Source organism: Mobula hypostoma, chromosome 2 (assembly GCF_963921235.1).
Source record: "Mobula hypostoma chromosome 2, sMobHyp1.1, whole genome shotgun sequence".
In the NCBI taxonomy this organism is placed as follows: Eukaryota; Metazoa; Chordata; class Chondrichthyes; order Myliobatiformes; family Myliobatidae; genus Mobula; species Mobula hypostoma.
The window spans coordinates 236,723,276-236,740,125 of record NC_086098.1 but is presented as its reverse complement, the minus strand read 5'-3'; the positions used below and the strand labels follow the sequence as shown (position 1 = coordinate 236,740,125).

Sequence of the window (16,850 nt, the reverse complement as noted above, 5' to 3'; positions counted from 1 at the left end):
CACATTCCAAAGACGTATGGGTTAGGGATAGTAATTTGTGGGCATGATATGTTGGCGCTGGAAGTGTGGCTGCCCCCAGTAAATCTTCGAACTGTGTTGGTTGTTGACACCAACGATGCCTTTCGCTGTATGTTTCGATGTACATGCGATAAATAAAGCTGATCTTTTATCAGGGGAATTTTTTTTTTAACAGAGATTCAGGGTACCAAGGTTAGCGGTGAAGGCAGATAAGACAGAAGCATCTAGGAGGCCGTTAGACAGACATATGAATATGTAGGGAATGGAGAGATAGGGTTTATGTGCAGGCAGAAAGGATTAATTTGTCTCAGATCATAAGCCCAGTGCCTTGTCACTGTATTCTGTGTTCTGGGGTGCTGGTGAGCCAGTGGGGGTGTAATGGTTTGAGGGTCACCATAACTGATGCAAGGTTACAGGCAAAATAAACAGAGGAATGCCCTGCAACTTGCCAGTGATTTAATGGGCCAAATAACTTTCATCTACATACTAGGGAGATACGGAGTGTAATGTATCTTTCGTTGGCCTTGTCTGTGCAGAGTGATGTTGGAGGAGAGAGGGTGTTGCAGAAACGATGGACCACGTTCCTCAAAGCCCAGTTACTGTGTTACCTCCCTGAGGACCAGTTCCCACTCAACATCCTCCAGGATGTGTTTGTGTCCAAGAGCAAGGAGGGGACAGTGATCTACGGTGTCTTCAGCTCACAGTGGTATGTCAGAAATCTGTCAGCTCCCCGCTCTTTCTTGCTGTTGACATCTATGGCCATCAGTGACTTGTGTGTGTGTGTGTGTGTGTGTGTGTGTGTGTGTAAAAGTGCAAGCACCTGTGGGAAATTTCTTTAGCAGGACAGTGGTGAATATGTGGAATCATTATCATAGACAGCTGTGAAGGCCAAGTTATTGGGGTTTATTTAAAGCAAAGTTTATTAGGTTCTTCATTAGTATGGGCATCAAAAATTATGGGCAAAAAGCAGGAAAATGGCATTGGGAAGGATAATAAATCAGCCATGATGGATTGGCAGAGCAGACTTGATGGGTTGAATGGTGAAATTCTGCTCCTATCCCTTATGATCTTATGGTTTAACTCCTCTGTATCCACATCCCTATATTCTAACCTGATCCTTAACTATCTGCTCTATCTCCAAGATCATCCCTAAAAACAACTATGACCTGACATTGCAGCACGGTGCTAATACAGTCTCCAGATATCAGTCTTCACTCCATGCTACTCTTTTTGCCTTGCAGGTTCTATGGTGGGTCCAAAACCTCTGCCATATGTGCCTTTGACTTAGCAGATATTCAAGCCGTCTTCAATGGAAAGTACAAGATACTAAACAGGGAGCAGCAGATCTGGTCAACGTACAGGGAAAAGGTGCTGGATCCCAGGCCAGGCGCGGTGAGTTACCTCGCAATCCACTGCTCTCCCATCCCACCCTACCACCGCCTTGGTCAGTGAGGGTGCTTCACCCTCGCTCTCCTCTTCATGTTGCCTGACCAGAGAGTTATACAGCACTACAGCACAGAAAGAAGCACTTCAGCCCATCATGTGTTTATCCAAATTTCCCTTAAATGTTACAATCAAACACATATCCAACACTTCCACTGGCAGCTCGTTCCACTTTCACACCTCTGTCTGAGAGATGAAGTTCCCCCTCAGTTTCCTCTTAAATATTTCACCTTTCACCCTTAATCTATGACCTCTAGTTCTAGTCTTACCCAACCTCAGTGGAAAAAGCCTGCTTGCATTTACCCTATCAATAGCCTTCAGATGTTTGTATACCTCTATCAAATCTCCCCTCATTCTTCTACTCTCCAGGGAAACCAATTCAACCTTTTCCTATAACTCAGGTCCTCAGGTCTGGCAACATCCTTGTAAATTTTCTTTGCATTCTTTCAAGATTATTGACATCTTTCCTGTAGGTATGTGATCAGAACTGGACACAATACTCAAAATTAGACCTTACTGAACGCTTGTATGACTTCAATATAACATCCCAATTCCTGTACTCAATACTTTGATTTACGAAGGCCAATGTGACAAGAGCTCTCTTTATGGCCCAGTCTATCTCTGATGCAATTTTCAAGGAATTATGGATCTACTTTCCAGAATCCCTTTGTCCTACCACACTCCACATTACCCTACTGTTTACTGTGTAAATCCTACCCTGATTTGCCCTCCAAACGTGCAACACCTCACACTTGTCTGCTTTAAATTTCACTTGCCAGTTTTTGGCACATTTTTCCGTCTGGTCGAGATCCTGTTGCAAGCTTTGATAGCATTCCTTGCTGTCCACTACACCTTCAACCTTGGGACTTTCACACTGCCCCCCTTACCATGTTACATAGATTTACTGAGCAGATTCTTGCTCTGTAGCCCAGCTTGTGTTTAACCTGAACAGTGCAGATATCAATTCCTCCAAATGAGTATTTCTGAAGTCTATTGGTAATTGGTTTATCATTGTCACATGCACTGGGATATGGTGAAAAGCTTCATTTGGGAGCTAGCAAATCATTGAGGTAGCACAAGAGGGAGAGCCAACAACAGAATTTACACAACTCCGGCATATCCTTCTTAATTACTGCCCATTACGCTGCTGGCATTTAGGGCAGCAATGAAGGTCCTATCTGTATAAAAGGATTCTTCATTGCTGTTTCCTTAGCAATTTTTCTTTGACCAGTCAGGGTTATTAGCCCTGAGTTGAACCCCTGAACCTGGAGGACCAGCGGACCACTCTTAGTCCAGCCTCTACCCTTTGATCTGTTTGGCATGGGTGATCCTACCAAGAGCCAAAGCACAAGGCTCTGACTCCAGCCAACATAACTCCAGGTCATTGAGGCACGCAGGTTCCCAAACACACTTGTGGTCCTCTGAGAGATCAGGCATAAGAGGGCATGAGTTATTAGGAAATATTGGCCAAGCTAGGCCTTCATTCCTTGGAATGTAACACCATAAGACGTTGGAGCAGAATTAGAATTAGGCCATTTGTCCCATCGAGCCTGCTCCACTATTCCATCATGGCTGATTTATTATTCCTCTGAATCCCATTTTCCTGATGATGGACATCTGTCTATTCTGAGTCTATGCCCTCTGGTCTTAAACAACTCTGAAAGGAAACATCTTCTGTAACTGGGTCTTAAAATATTTGATAGGTTTCAATTACATCCCTCCTCATTCTTCTAAACTCCAGTGACTACAGGCCCAGAGCCAATAAATGTTCTTCATACATTAACCCTTTCATTCCTGGGATAATTCTCATGAACTTCCTCAGGACCCTCTCTAATGCCAGCACATCTTTTCTTAGATAAGAAGCCCAAAATTGCTCACAATACACCAAGTGCGCCCCAACAAATGCCATGTAAAACCTCAGCATTACATTCTTCCTTTTTTATTCTAGTCCAAAATTAATGCTAACATTGCATTTGCCTTCCTTGTATGAGAACGAGGGACAACCTCATAGAAATGTTTAAAGTTATGAGAGGTGTGGATAAGGTAGATTGTGACCTTTACCCCAGGGTAGGGGGTCCAAAACTAGAAGGCATAGATTTAGGATGAGAGGGCAAGATTTAAAAAGGATCTGAGGGGCAGTTTTTCATGCAGGGGGTGGTGAGTACATGGAACAAGCTGCCAGAGGAAGTGGTTGAGGCAGGTACAATAGTATCATTTAAGAAGCACTTGGATGGGATCATGGAGCAGCGGGGCTTAGAGGGATATGGGCTGAACACAGGTAATTGGGGCTAACTGGCTAAGTTCCATGATCGGTGTGGACTGGTTGGGCCAAAGAGCCTATATCTGTGCTACTTTGCTCTCTTTAAAGGAATGCAAAATATAGTGTTACAGTTCAGAGGAAATGCAGTGTGTGCAGATAGTATGAGAGCACTGATGCAGGGCTGGGAGAGGTCACCATGATAGATGGTAAGCCACTGGGTGGTGGGATTCTAGCCCTTCTACTGATAGATTTTGGGATCTTTCCCTGTTAGCCTAACCCTCCTTACCCAAGAACATCTGAGAGGACCTCAAAACCTGAGTGAGATGGTGGTCTTTCTTAAGTGGAGGGGCCACAGTGTCCTGCTGCTGCTTTATGTAGTTCCAGTAAGAGCTGGAGGGGTTACTCAGGTTTGGAGTTAGTGCCCGGGTGAGCCCAGGTGTGATGGAGGAGAGAGCACACATTTAATTCTAGCAGGTTACAGGCAGCACCAGTGGCTCCAGTTTTGGTATATGACAGCTGTGATGACAGTCCTGACACAGTTGGTTTTCCAGCTGAATTAGACAATGTAAACTCCCTCCACCTGTCCCATCACCTTCCCAGACAGGGGTTAGACATTAAGAGAAGCTCCCTCTACACCATTCCATCACACACTCCCAAGGTCAGACACAGATTGAAGCTCCCTCTACACTGCCCATCACACACCCCTGGGAGCAGATACAGAGTGAAGCTCCCTCTGCACTGTCCCATCATACATCAAAGTACATTGATATTATAAGCTGGATATATGGAGCAAGGAATTCTGCACGAGTTGGTGTGGACTGACACTAATTATGACTTTTCTCCTTGACTTGTTCCTGTGTGCTGGGGTGCTGCAGTGTAACACAGCAAGCTCGTCAGATTCCACCCTCAACCTGCTGAAGGACGTCTTCCTGATGGACGCGGTAGTCCATCCGCTTGGGCGCCAGCCACAGCTGACCAGGGTACAGGAGCAGTATGTGAAAATCACAGTGGACAGCGTGACATCCATCAGAGCTGTGAAGCACAGAGTGATGTTCCTGGTTACAGGTGAGGCGATATCCTGCGAGGGGCTGCACTAGGAGTGATGGGGCTGTGGGAAGCCAGTTTAGATTGAGAATGGCTGGACATAACCCTGTTCCCTTTCTCCACCAGACCGTGGCTTCTTGCACAAGGCTGTGACGGTTAACAATGTCTGTTACATCATTGAGGAGATTCAGCTGTCCCCAGCACCAGGAGTAGTGCGCAGCCTCATCCTGTCTCCAGCCAAGGTAAGACACTCTCCTTGTTCAGCACGGCTGGGCTCTAAGCAACGTGGCAGCTGTACGGGTTAGCAGGAGGGTGGTTCGGAGAGCAACACCCCTATCCCTTCACCTCATCTCCATAAGATCATAAGATATAGAAGCAGAATTGGCCCATTAAGTCTGCTCTGCCATTTCATCATATTTTCCCTCAGCTCCAATCTCCTGCCTTTTCCCTGCATTCCTTAATGCCTGACTAATCATGAATTGATCAACATCTGCCTTAAATATACCCAGTGACTCAGCCTCCACAGCTGCCTGTGGCAACGAGTTCCACAGATAAACCACTCTCTGGCTAAAGAAATTCCTCCTCATCTCTGTTCCGAAAAGCCACCCCTCTGTTCTGAGGCTCTGTCCTCTGGTCTTAGACTCCCCTACTATAGGAAACATCCACTAGTGATTCTTGAAAGATTATTACTAATGCCTCTGCAATCTCTTCACCACCTCTTTCAGAACACTGGAGTGTACACCATCTGGTCCAGGTGACTTGGCTACCTTCAGACCTCTCACTCCCCTGTCTCCTTAGTAGTAGTAACTTCACACACTTCATAAACCCCTGACAATTTTAGATTAGATTAAACTTTATTGTCATTGTGCCGAGTACAGATACAAAGCCAATGAAATGCATTTAGCATCTGACCAGAGATGCAAAGAAGTGTTATTTACAAAATAACTGCGAATAAAAAAAGTGCTATAGCACACAAATATAAAAGTACTGAGACAGTACAATACGGATGCAATACTGCTTAGCGCTGTGATGAGAGGTTCAGCAGCGCCTACCAGATGGGAGGAGAGTAAAAAGTCCATGGTTAGGGTGAGATGCATCCCTGATAATGCTTTTCACCCTGCCCAGGCAGCGTTTATGGTAGATGTTCTCAATGGTGGGCAATTGGGTGCTGATAATCCGCTGGGCAGTTTTCACCACATGCTGGAGTGCTTTGCGGTCCGATACGGGACAATTGCCATACCACACTGAGATGCAGTTGGTGAGCATGCTCTCAATGGTACAGCAGTACAGTGCCTTTTTGATCAGGATGGAGGAGTTCAGGGACCAGGTGAGATCCTCGGAAATGTGGACATCAAGGAATTTGAAGCTTGATACACGCTTCACTACAGTTCCATTGATGTAGGTGGGGACGTGAGTGTGACTCCTAGCATGCCTGAAGTCCACAATGATCTCCTTGGTCTTCTGGGTGTAAAGGGCCAGATTATTGTCAGCACACCACGCGGCCAGGTGCTGGACCTCGTCCCTGTAGGCCGTCTCGTCATCCCCCCTGATCAGACCAACCACCGTGGTGTCGTCTGCGAACTTGATTATGGAGTTAGAACCATGTACAGGAACGCAGTCATAGGTGAAAAGGGAGTACAGAAGAGGGCTCAGCGCACAGCCTTGAGGCACGCCGGTGTTCAGGGTGAGAGTGGAGGAGGAGAGGTTGTCTAACTTAACTGATTGGGGTCTGTTAGTCAGACAAGTGGAACTCCCATCAGATTTCTAGTTTCTCCCACAGTGAAGACTGACGAAAATACATGTTCAGTTCCTTGTCCCCATTACTACCTCACTAGCATTGTTTTCCAGTTTCACAGTTTCTCTTTTACACTTTATGTATCTAAAGAAGCTTTTGGCATCCTCCTTGATATTGTTGGTTAGCTTACTTTTGCATTCCATCTCTACTTTCTTAATTGCTTTTTTTAGTTCTCTTCTGTTGGTATTTGAAAGTTGCCCAAGCCTCCAACTTCGAAACTAATTTTTATTCTATTACATGTCCTCTCTTTGGCTTTTATGTTAGCTTTGACTTCTTTTGTTAGCCACGGGTTGTGCCATCCTGCCTCGAGAATACTTCTTCCTCTTTGGGTTGTATATATCCTGCACCTCCGAATTACTCCCAGAAATTCCAGCCTCTGCTGCTGTGTTGTCATCCCTGCCAGCGTTCTTTTCCAATCAGTTTCAGCCAGTTCCTCTCTCATCCGTCTGTAATTCCCTTTACTCCACTGTGATACTGATACATCTGACTTTAGCAGCATGGTAGTGTAGTGGTTGGCACAAAGCTTTGCAATATCAGTGACATGGGTTCAATTCCTTCCTCTGCCTATAAGGAGATATATGTTCTCCCCATGACTGCGTCGATTTCCTCCGGGTGCTCCGGTTTCCTCCCACATTCTAAAGATATACCAGTTGGTAGGTTAATTGGTTAATTGGTCCCTGAAGCAGAGACCTCAGCAATGGTAGCTTTATGGGTGTGATGGACGAATAGCCCGCCATTGAGGACTGCTTTGACTGGTACAGCATCTGCTGACCTGGTTAGACGTGGAAAGTAGACACAAGGGCAGTATATCGAGGGCCCCACTTCATGGATAGCCAATCAGCCCGTCAAAACTGTGCCAGTTCTGAGGCTGAACTGAGCAGAGTTCCATCATGCTTTATACAAAATTATGAGGGGGAAAAGATAGGGTAAATGCAAGAAGGCTTTTTCCATTGAGGTTGATTAAGGCTAGAGACATCATAGGTTAAGGGTGAAAGGTAAAATGTTTAAGAGGAACATGAGGTGGAACCTCTGTACTCAGAGGTTGGTGAGAGTATGAAATGAGCTGCCAGTGGAAGTACTGCATATGGTTTCGATTCCATTGTTTAAGTATATGAATGGGAGGGGTATGGAGCGTGATGGTCCAGCTGCGGATAGAATACTAGTTCGACATGGACTAGATGGGCCAAAGGGCCTGATTCTGTACTTTAAAGGGCATAGGTTTAGGGTGAACCAGGATTTGGGGTTGTACACTTAAATGTACAGGGCAAAGGCCAGATTGTGTGATGGGATGATGCAAAGGGAGCTTCACTCTGTGTCTGGCCCCAGGAGTGTGTAATAGGACAGTGTGGAGGGAGCTTCACTCTATGTCTGACCTCAGGAGTTTGTGATGGAACAGGATGGAGAGAGGTTAAAATAGGTTAAAAAAAGATGCACTGATGGATGTGAATCCTGATGTACTCTCAGTCTGGATGGTATGTGCCCAGTGTTGGAATTAAGGGGAATGGTTTCTGTTCCCAGTGCAGTACAAGGGTTGTGGACAATACTGTGTGTTTTCTCTCCTGTTCCAGGGAGTTCTCTACATCGGATCTTCAACAGGTGTTCTGAGGGTGCCAGTGTCTAACTGCAGTGCCTATCCTAGCTGTGGGGAGTGTGTGTTATCCAGGGATCCCTACTGTGCCTGGGACAGCAGCAGCCTCAACTGCAGGGAGACACGGAACCAAACACACAGGTGATACTTCCTCTGGTGCAGGGAGAAGCATGGGCACCCAGGTCCCAGTCATAGTCCAACTGTCCCTGCCGAAGAGTGTCCCACTCCGCATCCACTGTTCTATTCGAATGTTCATTGTCCCTGTTTGAATGTGCTGTGCCCTGGTAGGATTTCCTTGGGCACCCATTGCCCAGCCGTGGTCAGAATGTCCTGGTTTGAGAGTGTCCTGCTCCATGTCCGGTATCCCTGTTAATGTCCAGTGTCCCAACTGAAGTGTGTCTAAGTCCAAGTGTCGAATATCCTGTGTCCTGGTCCAAGAGTGCCCCAGTCCCAGTGTCCCTCTCAAAATGTCCTGGACTGGGTGTCCAGAGTCTGAGCAGTATCCCAATTCAGTGTCCCAGTCTCTTCCTTACTAGCTTTCCTTCCCTTTCTCCTCATCTGTATTCCCCCTCTATATGTGCTTGTCTCTCAATTTCTGTCTCTCTGTCTGATTGTCTCTGTGTCTGTGTGTGTGTTTCTCTCTCTCTCTGACAGTTCTCTCTGTCTGATTGCTTCTCTAATCCTTCTGCCTCATCCTTTTTCTCCCTCTGCCCCTTCTCTCCATCTCTCTGTCTTTGTCACTCTCCCTCCCCACCTCTCGTCTCTCTCTCTCCCCCTTCCTCTCAGTTTCACTCCATCTTCTCCTCTCTTTCTTTCTCTCTCTCTCTCCTTCCTGACAAATCCTGTGTAAATTTTCCTTGGTCTGTACTGATCCCTCAGTAGCCTCAGGCTTGTGACAGCGTTTTGTGGGTCATTTCATTAGGATGTGTTTTCTGTCTAAAAATCTTACTTCTTTTGAAGGCAAGACTGGTTGCAGGACATTGAGAAGGCAGACGCAGCCACTCTGTGTTCATTCCAACCTGTGAAGGCCAATTCAAGGACACGGATACCCATTGGAAGAGCGACAGGTCTGTTGGTCTGATGAGCTGGGTTAGAGGGATATGTGTGTTTGGGTGGAGGCAGGGGGAGGTGGTACTGTGTGTGTGGTGGCGGCGACGACGAGATTGTATTCTGCATACATGTGTGTGTGCATACTTATCCCCCTCAACTCCATTCTCCAGCCTTCTCTCCATAACCTTTGATGCCCTTACTAAGCAAGAACCTACCAGCCTCCACTTTATAAATGAAAATATAAATATAGCCAATGATAATGGCCTCCACAGCCATCTCTCACCTTCCTCTGGCTAAAGAAATTTCTCTTTATCTCTGTTCTAAATAGACATCCTTCTATAATGAGGCTGTGCCCTCTCCGTACTCACTCTATCACCCTTTCAATATTTGATAGGTTTTCATGAGATTCCCCCCTCATTCTTCTAACCAGTATGTGTGCAATCATGCGTGCGTGTGTGTGTGCATGCATGCATGCTTCTTTGTGCACGCGCGCGTGTGTGCCTATATGTGCCTGCGCCTATATGTGCCTGCGTGTATCATGTGTGTGTTTACACAGGCCAGGAGGATGCTGGACTACAGGTGGAGTTATTACATTACCTCTGCATTAGGGTCTGTGTGCAGTTCTGGTCCGCCAGCAACAGGAAGGACATCTCTAAACTGGAAAAGACACAAACACAGGGGGTTGTTGCTGGGATCAGAGAGGATTTGAGTTTTAATTGATAGGCTGGAACTGTTTTCGCTGGAGTGAAGGAAGCTGAGAGGTGAACTTATAGGGGTTTATAAAATCATGAAGAGAGTAGAGAAGATGGAGGTCACAGTCTTTTCCGCAAGGTGAGGGAGTCTAAAACTAGAGGGCACAAGTTTAAGGTGAGAGAAGAAACATTTAAAGAGGACTTGAGGGACAACTTCTCCCCCCACACACAGAGGATAGTGGGTATATGGAAAGAATTCAGGTGGGTACAATAACAATATTTAGAAGACACTTGGGCAGGTACATGAATAGGAAAGATTCGGAGGGATATGGACCAAACACGGAAAAATGGGACTAGCTTAGATAACCAGCATGGGCGAGTTGGGCTGAAGGGCCTGTTTCAGGCCACTGCCCTCCACAGCCCATCCCTGGGAATTCTGCCTATGAGTTGGAGGGGAAGAGGCAGACCTCAGAGGGGCACCTCCTTGGACTTTGGGTTACAGTCCATGGAATTCGGATAGTTACAGAGCAACTTGAAGGAAGATTTCAAGGGAGAGCAACAGGGAATAATACAGCAACACAGTGAAAATGAATAAACAGTCGACATTTCGGGCTGAGACCCTTCAACAGGACTGATAGATTAATATAGCACAGAAACAGCCCCTTTGGTCCAACTGGCCTATGCCAACCACAGCTTCCTCTGTTTTAGTCCTAGTTCAGCCAATACCCTCTAGGTACCTAAATGCCTCTTAAGAGTTGGATTTGTACCCGCCTTGGCCACTTCAAACCACCCCCCCCGCCCCCACCCCCACCCCCACTGGTTCCTTAAGGGAAGTAGTGGGAATACGCTCCTGCTACTGATTAAATGCTCCCAATGGTGTACTTTGCAAATAGCCTCTGACATCCAAGTCCTTCACGTGTCATTCTGTTACTAAGCCTGGTGGAACCATTTCTACTGACAGGAGAAGGGGCAAAAGTGGGTCACTGGTGCCATAAAACCAGTCACACCGGGCAGATGGAGCTTGTCAGCATGTTGGCAGCTAGGAGAAGGAAAACTGATCTCATACTTCTGCTGACTTGGGGCTATTCACACTCAAGGGGAAGGCTTAGGGAGTATATCCTGAGGAAAAATCTGGAGCTGGAGGCCCTAAGGCAATCCTACGTTGAATTCAACACTAACTAGCAGCTCTGCAATTTGCCATTCCTTTGGATTCATCAGCTGCATGGAGAGGGGGAGCCTGCTGCATGTGCAACAGCTTTCTCTCCATATCATACTTCCTGGCTTGCGTACTGGATCATGTATCATGTAGATCAGTACAGGGCCTCCCAAAATCTCACCCTCTTATCCTGTCTCTGTGCATGAGCCATCCAACAAACCCTTAAACAAAGTGAGCAGATACAGATACAGAAGGTAAATGGGTGGTTCGTGTGGGTCAAAGACCATTCCCAGTGGTTAGTAGAGATTGGAAACAGGGAGCGGGGTGTGAAATGCTGCACACCTGAAGGGTGAGAGACCTCCAGAGCTCTGCTGCCAAGATGAATTGACACAGTGGTCAGCTACAAGATCTGAACCTGTCATAATGGGGGCGCTGGTAACAGACCCAAATGCAAGACACAGACACTGCAGTACAAGGAACAGGACTTGACTAGAGTAGGGACGTGACAGGATTCAGACCAGGAGCAGGGACAAGAATGCAGACTTGGGCTAGTACATGGACAAGACAGGGAACTATGCACTAGGAGCCTGGGCTTGGGCTCCGAGCCAGAGACTGGACAAGGACCCAGAACCTGGGTCTTGCCTCGGGCTCGGGCCCCAGAACCAGGCAAGGACATGACATGACTACAGGACAGGATGTGCCTGGGATCTAGAGGCTGAAGGCTTGAGGCTGAGGTCTTGGTCTTGAAGGCTGGAGCTTGGAGACAGGCTGGGGGTCTTGAAGGCTAGATGAGGACATGTTGGGGCAAGGGTACTTCGAGGGGACTCCGGGGCAGGATGCAGACTCTAACCTGATGAAGGCGAGGGACAGAACCAACTGCAGGGCAATGGCAAATGGCCTGGCTTACCCGACGGAGGCACGGGACGGGGAGGGACAGGGCCAACCACAGGGTAACAGCAAACAGCCTGGCTTACCCAACAGAGACAAGGGTCAGGAAGGGAGCTGGGTCCAGGGTGGCTCCAAGACTCGAGGCGGCCAGTAACCTCAGCAGGTTACGGAACAGCAAAATCTATATCTCGAAGACTACACTAGCCTTCCACCGGTGGGTTGCTCCAAGGTGAGACTGACGAGGTGCAAGCGAGGGTTACGGGCGAGGCAACAGAAGGAAGGGAAGGGATTCAGACTGGAACAATCCAGCAAACAACCCCTCGTCTCTGGAGGTATTTATGATTCTGCCCAAACGAGAATCATGTGGCTCAATTTGAGTGCTCAACAGAAACGGAGTAAACAGGAAAATCTGGAACAAGGGTAAATGAACCGGAATGTGGATTTCACGAACCGGACCATGACAGTACCTCCAACAAAGGGCTGTTCAGTGAGGGTTGTGGAGAAAAGGCCGGTTGTTTGCGCTGAGGTAATGATCAGTTCACAGGAGGAACAATCTGGTTTATTGGTTTAGACCTTAAGACAGCGGAGCAGAATTAGATAAATTGGCCCATCGAGTCTGCTCTGCTGTTCCATCATGGCTTATTTATTACCCCTTTCAACCCCATTCTCCTTGCCTATTCCCTGTAATCTTTGGTGCCCTGACTAATCAAGAACCTGTCAACCTCCACTTTAAAGATACCCAGTGTCTTGGCATCCACAGCCATATGTGTCAATTAATTCCATAGATTCACATCCCTTTGGCTAAAGAAATCCCTCCTCATCTCTGTTCTAAATGGATATCTCTTTATTCTGAGGCTGTGCCTTCTGGTCCTAGACTCTCCCACTATAGGAAACATCCTCTCCACTTCTAGTCTATCTCAGCTTTTCAATATTCAATTGATTTCAATGAGATTCTCTCCCCCCTCCCCCGCCCACCATTCTTCCAAACTCAAATGAGTACAGGCCCAGAGCCATCAATCACTCCAAATGTGTTAACCCTTTCATTTCCGGGATCATTCTCATGAACCTTGTCTTGTCCTTCTGCAATGCCAGCCCATCTTTTTTTTTAGTTAAGAGATTTATTATTGTCAATAATATGTGACAATGTGAAATGCAGTGACAAGTTTTTCAAATTTTAGGTTCATATTTACAAACGGATATAGCACATGTACATCGAAATATACAATGAAATGTGTCATTTGCATTAACAACCAACACACCCAAGGATGCACTTGGGGCAGCCGCAAGTGTTGCCACACAATCCGGTGCGAACATAGCATGTCTTCCAAGTTCAGCAGTACAACACAGTCTTGCATACAATTCACACAGATCCAGTTACTACACAGTGCATTGAGGGAGTACAAGGTAAAACAATAACAATGTAGGATTGGGTGTAACAGCTACAAAGAAAGTGCAGTGCAGATAAACTTTAAGGTGAAAGATCATAAAGAGGTAGATTGTGAGGTCAAGAGTTCAGTTTAGCGTTTAATAGTCTTATAGCAGCAGGGTAGAAGCTGTCCTTGAGCTTGGTGGTATGTGCTTTCAGGCTTTTCTATCTTCAGCCCCATGGGAGGGGGGAGGAGAGAGTGACTGAAATGGGAGGGGTGTTCAATTATGTTGGAAGTGGGAAGAGTAGGTAAGGTTCTTGGAGGGGAGGCTGTTACTGGGTTAGTATGGATGAAGCTGCATGGAGAAGATGGGCTGAAGGGGTTTTCTGTGCACTGTGTAAATCTGTGTCTCTCTCGCCCCCTGGCACAGGTGCAAACAGCATGGTGGAAAAGGTGGTGTGTGTCGGTTCCTGGGTCCACTTGCCGTGTAAGGTGAGATCGCGGCTGGCACGACTGAACTGGACTCGGGACAGGATGGAAGTGCTGAGCTCTGGCCTGAATCCCCAGCCCGATGGCATTTCCTTCGCTGCCACCAGAAATCACCAGGGGCTGTGGGAGTGCTGGGCTATGGAGAATGGGTTCCGCACCCTGGTGGCCAGTTACTTGCTGCGGCTGGCTGGAGTGTCCCGGACCGGGAGCGAGATGAACGCCTCATGGTCAGCCAGCGAAGGACAGGCGTCCCACGCGCACACCTACTTGGGTGAGCTGGTGGCAGTCAGCGTGCTCCTTGCCACCATGGTCCTGCTGGTGTCTGGCCTGGCTCTGAACCGCTACTGTAGTCACTGGAGGGCAAAGAAAAGGGTGGGGCATGGCGCCGAGTTGCGGCCGGAGGATCTGGGTGTCAGTGAGGGCGAGCTGGAGTCAGCACTCTTGAACAAGACTGCGGAGGGTGGCACCACCTACCCAACACAGACAGGAGTAGTCGGCAGAGACACCAAGTCACAGCCAGCAGCCAGCTCCGAACCCCGGAACAGAACTCCTTCATCCAACTCCCAGACACAAGTGGACATTTAGGATACGGGGTATGGGAGGGTTTCACTAACCGCCGACTTCAAAATGGGGTGGGAGGTGGGGAGGGAGAAAGCACTTTGACGTTCCAGGGTTAACATCAGGGCAAAGCCTCGGCTGCCCTCTCCATCCTGGCTGGTCTTTCTGTTTTGGTGAGACTTCATCCACTAGTTTTTCTGTGAGAGAACCCTGTGGGCAGAACAGTTCCCCACTGCGGTGTCTTTGCTTCCCCAGCTACCAGCCTTGCCCAGTCAGCAGGGGCCGTGTGTTATGGTAATGGGTTTATAATTGTCACCTGTACCGGGACACAGTGAAAAGTTTCTGTTTGTGTGCTGTCCATGTAAATCATTCCATACACATGTACAAAACAATATTGTTCTACGTGCAGTGCAGGTAGGCAATGAAGTGCAAGGGCCACAACAAGGTAGTTTGGGAGATCTTTATCATATCACTGGTACATTCAAGAGTCTGATTCTGATTACAGCAAGATAGAAACTTTCCTAAGACTGTAAGACATAGGAGGAAAATTAGGTGATCTGGCCCATCACATCATGCCTTTCCATCATGGCTGTCTTATTATCCTCCTCAATCCTATGCTCCTGCCTTCTCCTCATAACCTTGACACCCTTACTAATCAGTTCTCCTCTTTACATCCATTTTATCTAGCCCATTCAATATGCAATGGGTTTCAATGAGGTGCCCCCTCATTCTTATAAACTCCAGTGAGTACAGGCCCAGAACCATCAAGCAGTCCCCATATGTTAACCATTTTATTCTCATGAACCTCCACTGGACCATCTCCAATGCCAGCACATTCTTTCTTAGAAAAGGGGCACAAAACTGCTCATAATATTCCAAGTATATCCTCGAACCTCGTGACACATGTTCTCAGGCTTGTGTATCTTCTGTAGGATGGTTGGGGGTGGTGGGGTAGAGAAGATAGAATCCAGGGTGGGAAAAGTCCTTAATTGTGTTGACTGGTGGGGAGGTATTGACTCCAAGTAGGACAAGGGGAGACAGTCATCCTCATCAAGTCAAAGTGAGTTTGGTAGAATCTGTCACCCCTTCCTCCCCCAAAGGGTACAACTATACAAGGTGAATGGGAGGTGGGAACAGCTGGAGTCCTCACTGTACACTGAGGTGCCAATGTTGAAAACGAGTTGATTTTGATGGGATGGTGAAGGTCTGCGGGAGAGCCAGCCACCGGGACCAAGCTGGGAGTCCAGGTGATTGCGGGGAGGAGCTTGGGATGGTGGGGAGGCTTTGGGAGAGGCTCCTTGTCGACAGCACGGTCCATGAACACGAGGGTAATGAGCAAGGGAATGCATCCAGAGAATACGGGTCGTCCGTGTCCTTGGTCAAACATCCTGCAGGACCCAGTTGCTATCTTGTCAAAATTAATCGAGTGTATAATCATTTCTAACATCTTTCTGCAAAGATAAAGCCCTGTGTTAATGATATCCATTAAACCGTCTTTGTCTATCCAGTGCCCAACATCTGTATCGGTTGTCATGGAATACTACGTACAGAAACAGGCCCTTTAGTCCATCTAATCCATGCCAAACTGTTACGCTACTTAGTCCCATTGACCTACACCTGGACCAAAGTCCTGCAAACCCATGTACTTATCCAAACGTCCTTAAATGTTGCAACCAAACCCGCATCCAACATTTCCTATGGCAGTTTGTTTCACACGAACCACTCTCTGAGGAAGAATATTTCAACTTTCACCCTCAACGTGTGACCTCCACTCAGTGGAAAAAGACTGCTTGCATTTACCCTGTCTACATCACTCATAATTTTGTATATTTCTTTCAAATCTCTCCTCATTCTCCTGTGTTCTAGGGAATAAAATCCTAACCCCTGTATTCAACATCTGCATCACATCAAATTCTGTCTGGTTATCACAGCTCACTCAGCAGTCAATGGCTGATGTTGCAATTTGCATCAACAGTTGGTATGTCTGTCATTTAATAAGTGGCGGGTACCTACCAACAGCTGCTGCCTCAGCATATCAATGATCAGCGTCTGCACAGCTACTGCGGATTCTGGGACACTCAGCAAGACAGGCAGCATCTCTGGAGAGAGAAATAGAGTCAATAGGCAGTGGACAACATCTGGCTAACGGCCAACATCTGCATCAGTAGTCCCCATCAGGTTAACATTCAGTCTCCAGTCATAGAACAGTACAGGCATTTCGGTCCACGATGTTGTGCCAAACTTTTAACCAACTCTAAAATCAATCTAACCCTCCCCTCCTACATAGCCCTCCATTTTTCTGTCATCCATGTGCATAACTAAGAGTCTCTTCAATGTAGCTGTCTCTACTACCACCCTTGGTAGCATGTTCCATGCACCCATCACTCTGTGTAAAAACCTACCTGATATTCCTCCTATACTTTCTTCCAACCAACTTAAAATTACACCCCCTGGTATTAGCCAGTTCCACTTGGGAAAAAGTCACTGGCTGTCCACTCTATC

The 16,850-nt window shown here is 47.2% G+C and overlaps 1 protein-coding gene across 1 annotated transcript in view; it reads left to right on the top strand.

Annotated features, from left to right (window-relative positions):
• Window positions 1-16,242, top strand: part of LOC134342951 (semaphorin-4A-like) — a 116,590-nt gene extending 100,348 nt beyond the window's left edge. Inside the window, exons 11-17 of the mRNA XM_063041683.1 lie at window positions 555-724; window positions 1,260-1,410; window positions 4,597-4,786; window positions 4,892-5,007; window positions 8,129-8,289; window positions 9,109-9,215; window positions 13,732-16,242. Coding sequence (XP_062897753.1) covers window positions 555-724; window positions 1,260-1,410; window positions 4,597-4,786; window positions 4,892-5,007; window positions 8,129-8,289; window positions 9,109-9,215; window positions 13,732-14,375 — 1,539 coding nt within the window. The 3' untranslated portion in view covers window positions 14,376-16,242. The remainder of the gene's footprint in view (window positions 1-554; window positions 725-1,259; window positions 1,411-4,596; window positions 4,787-4,891; window positions 5,008-8,128; window positions 8,290-9,108; window positions 9,216-13,731) is intronic.
• The last annotated feature ends 608 nt before the right edge of the window (window positions 16,243-16,850 follow it).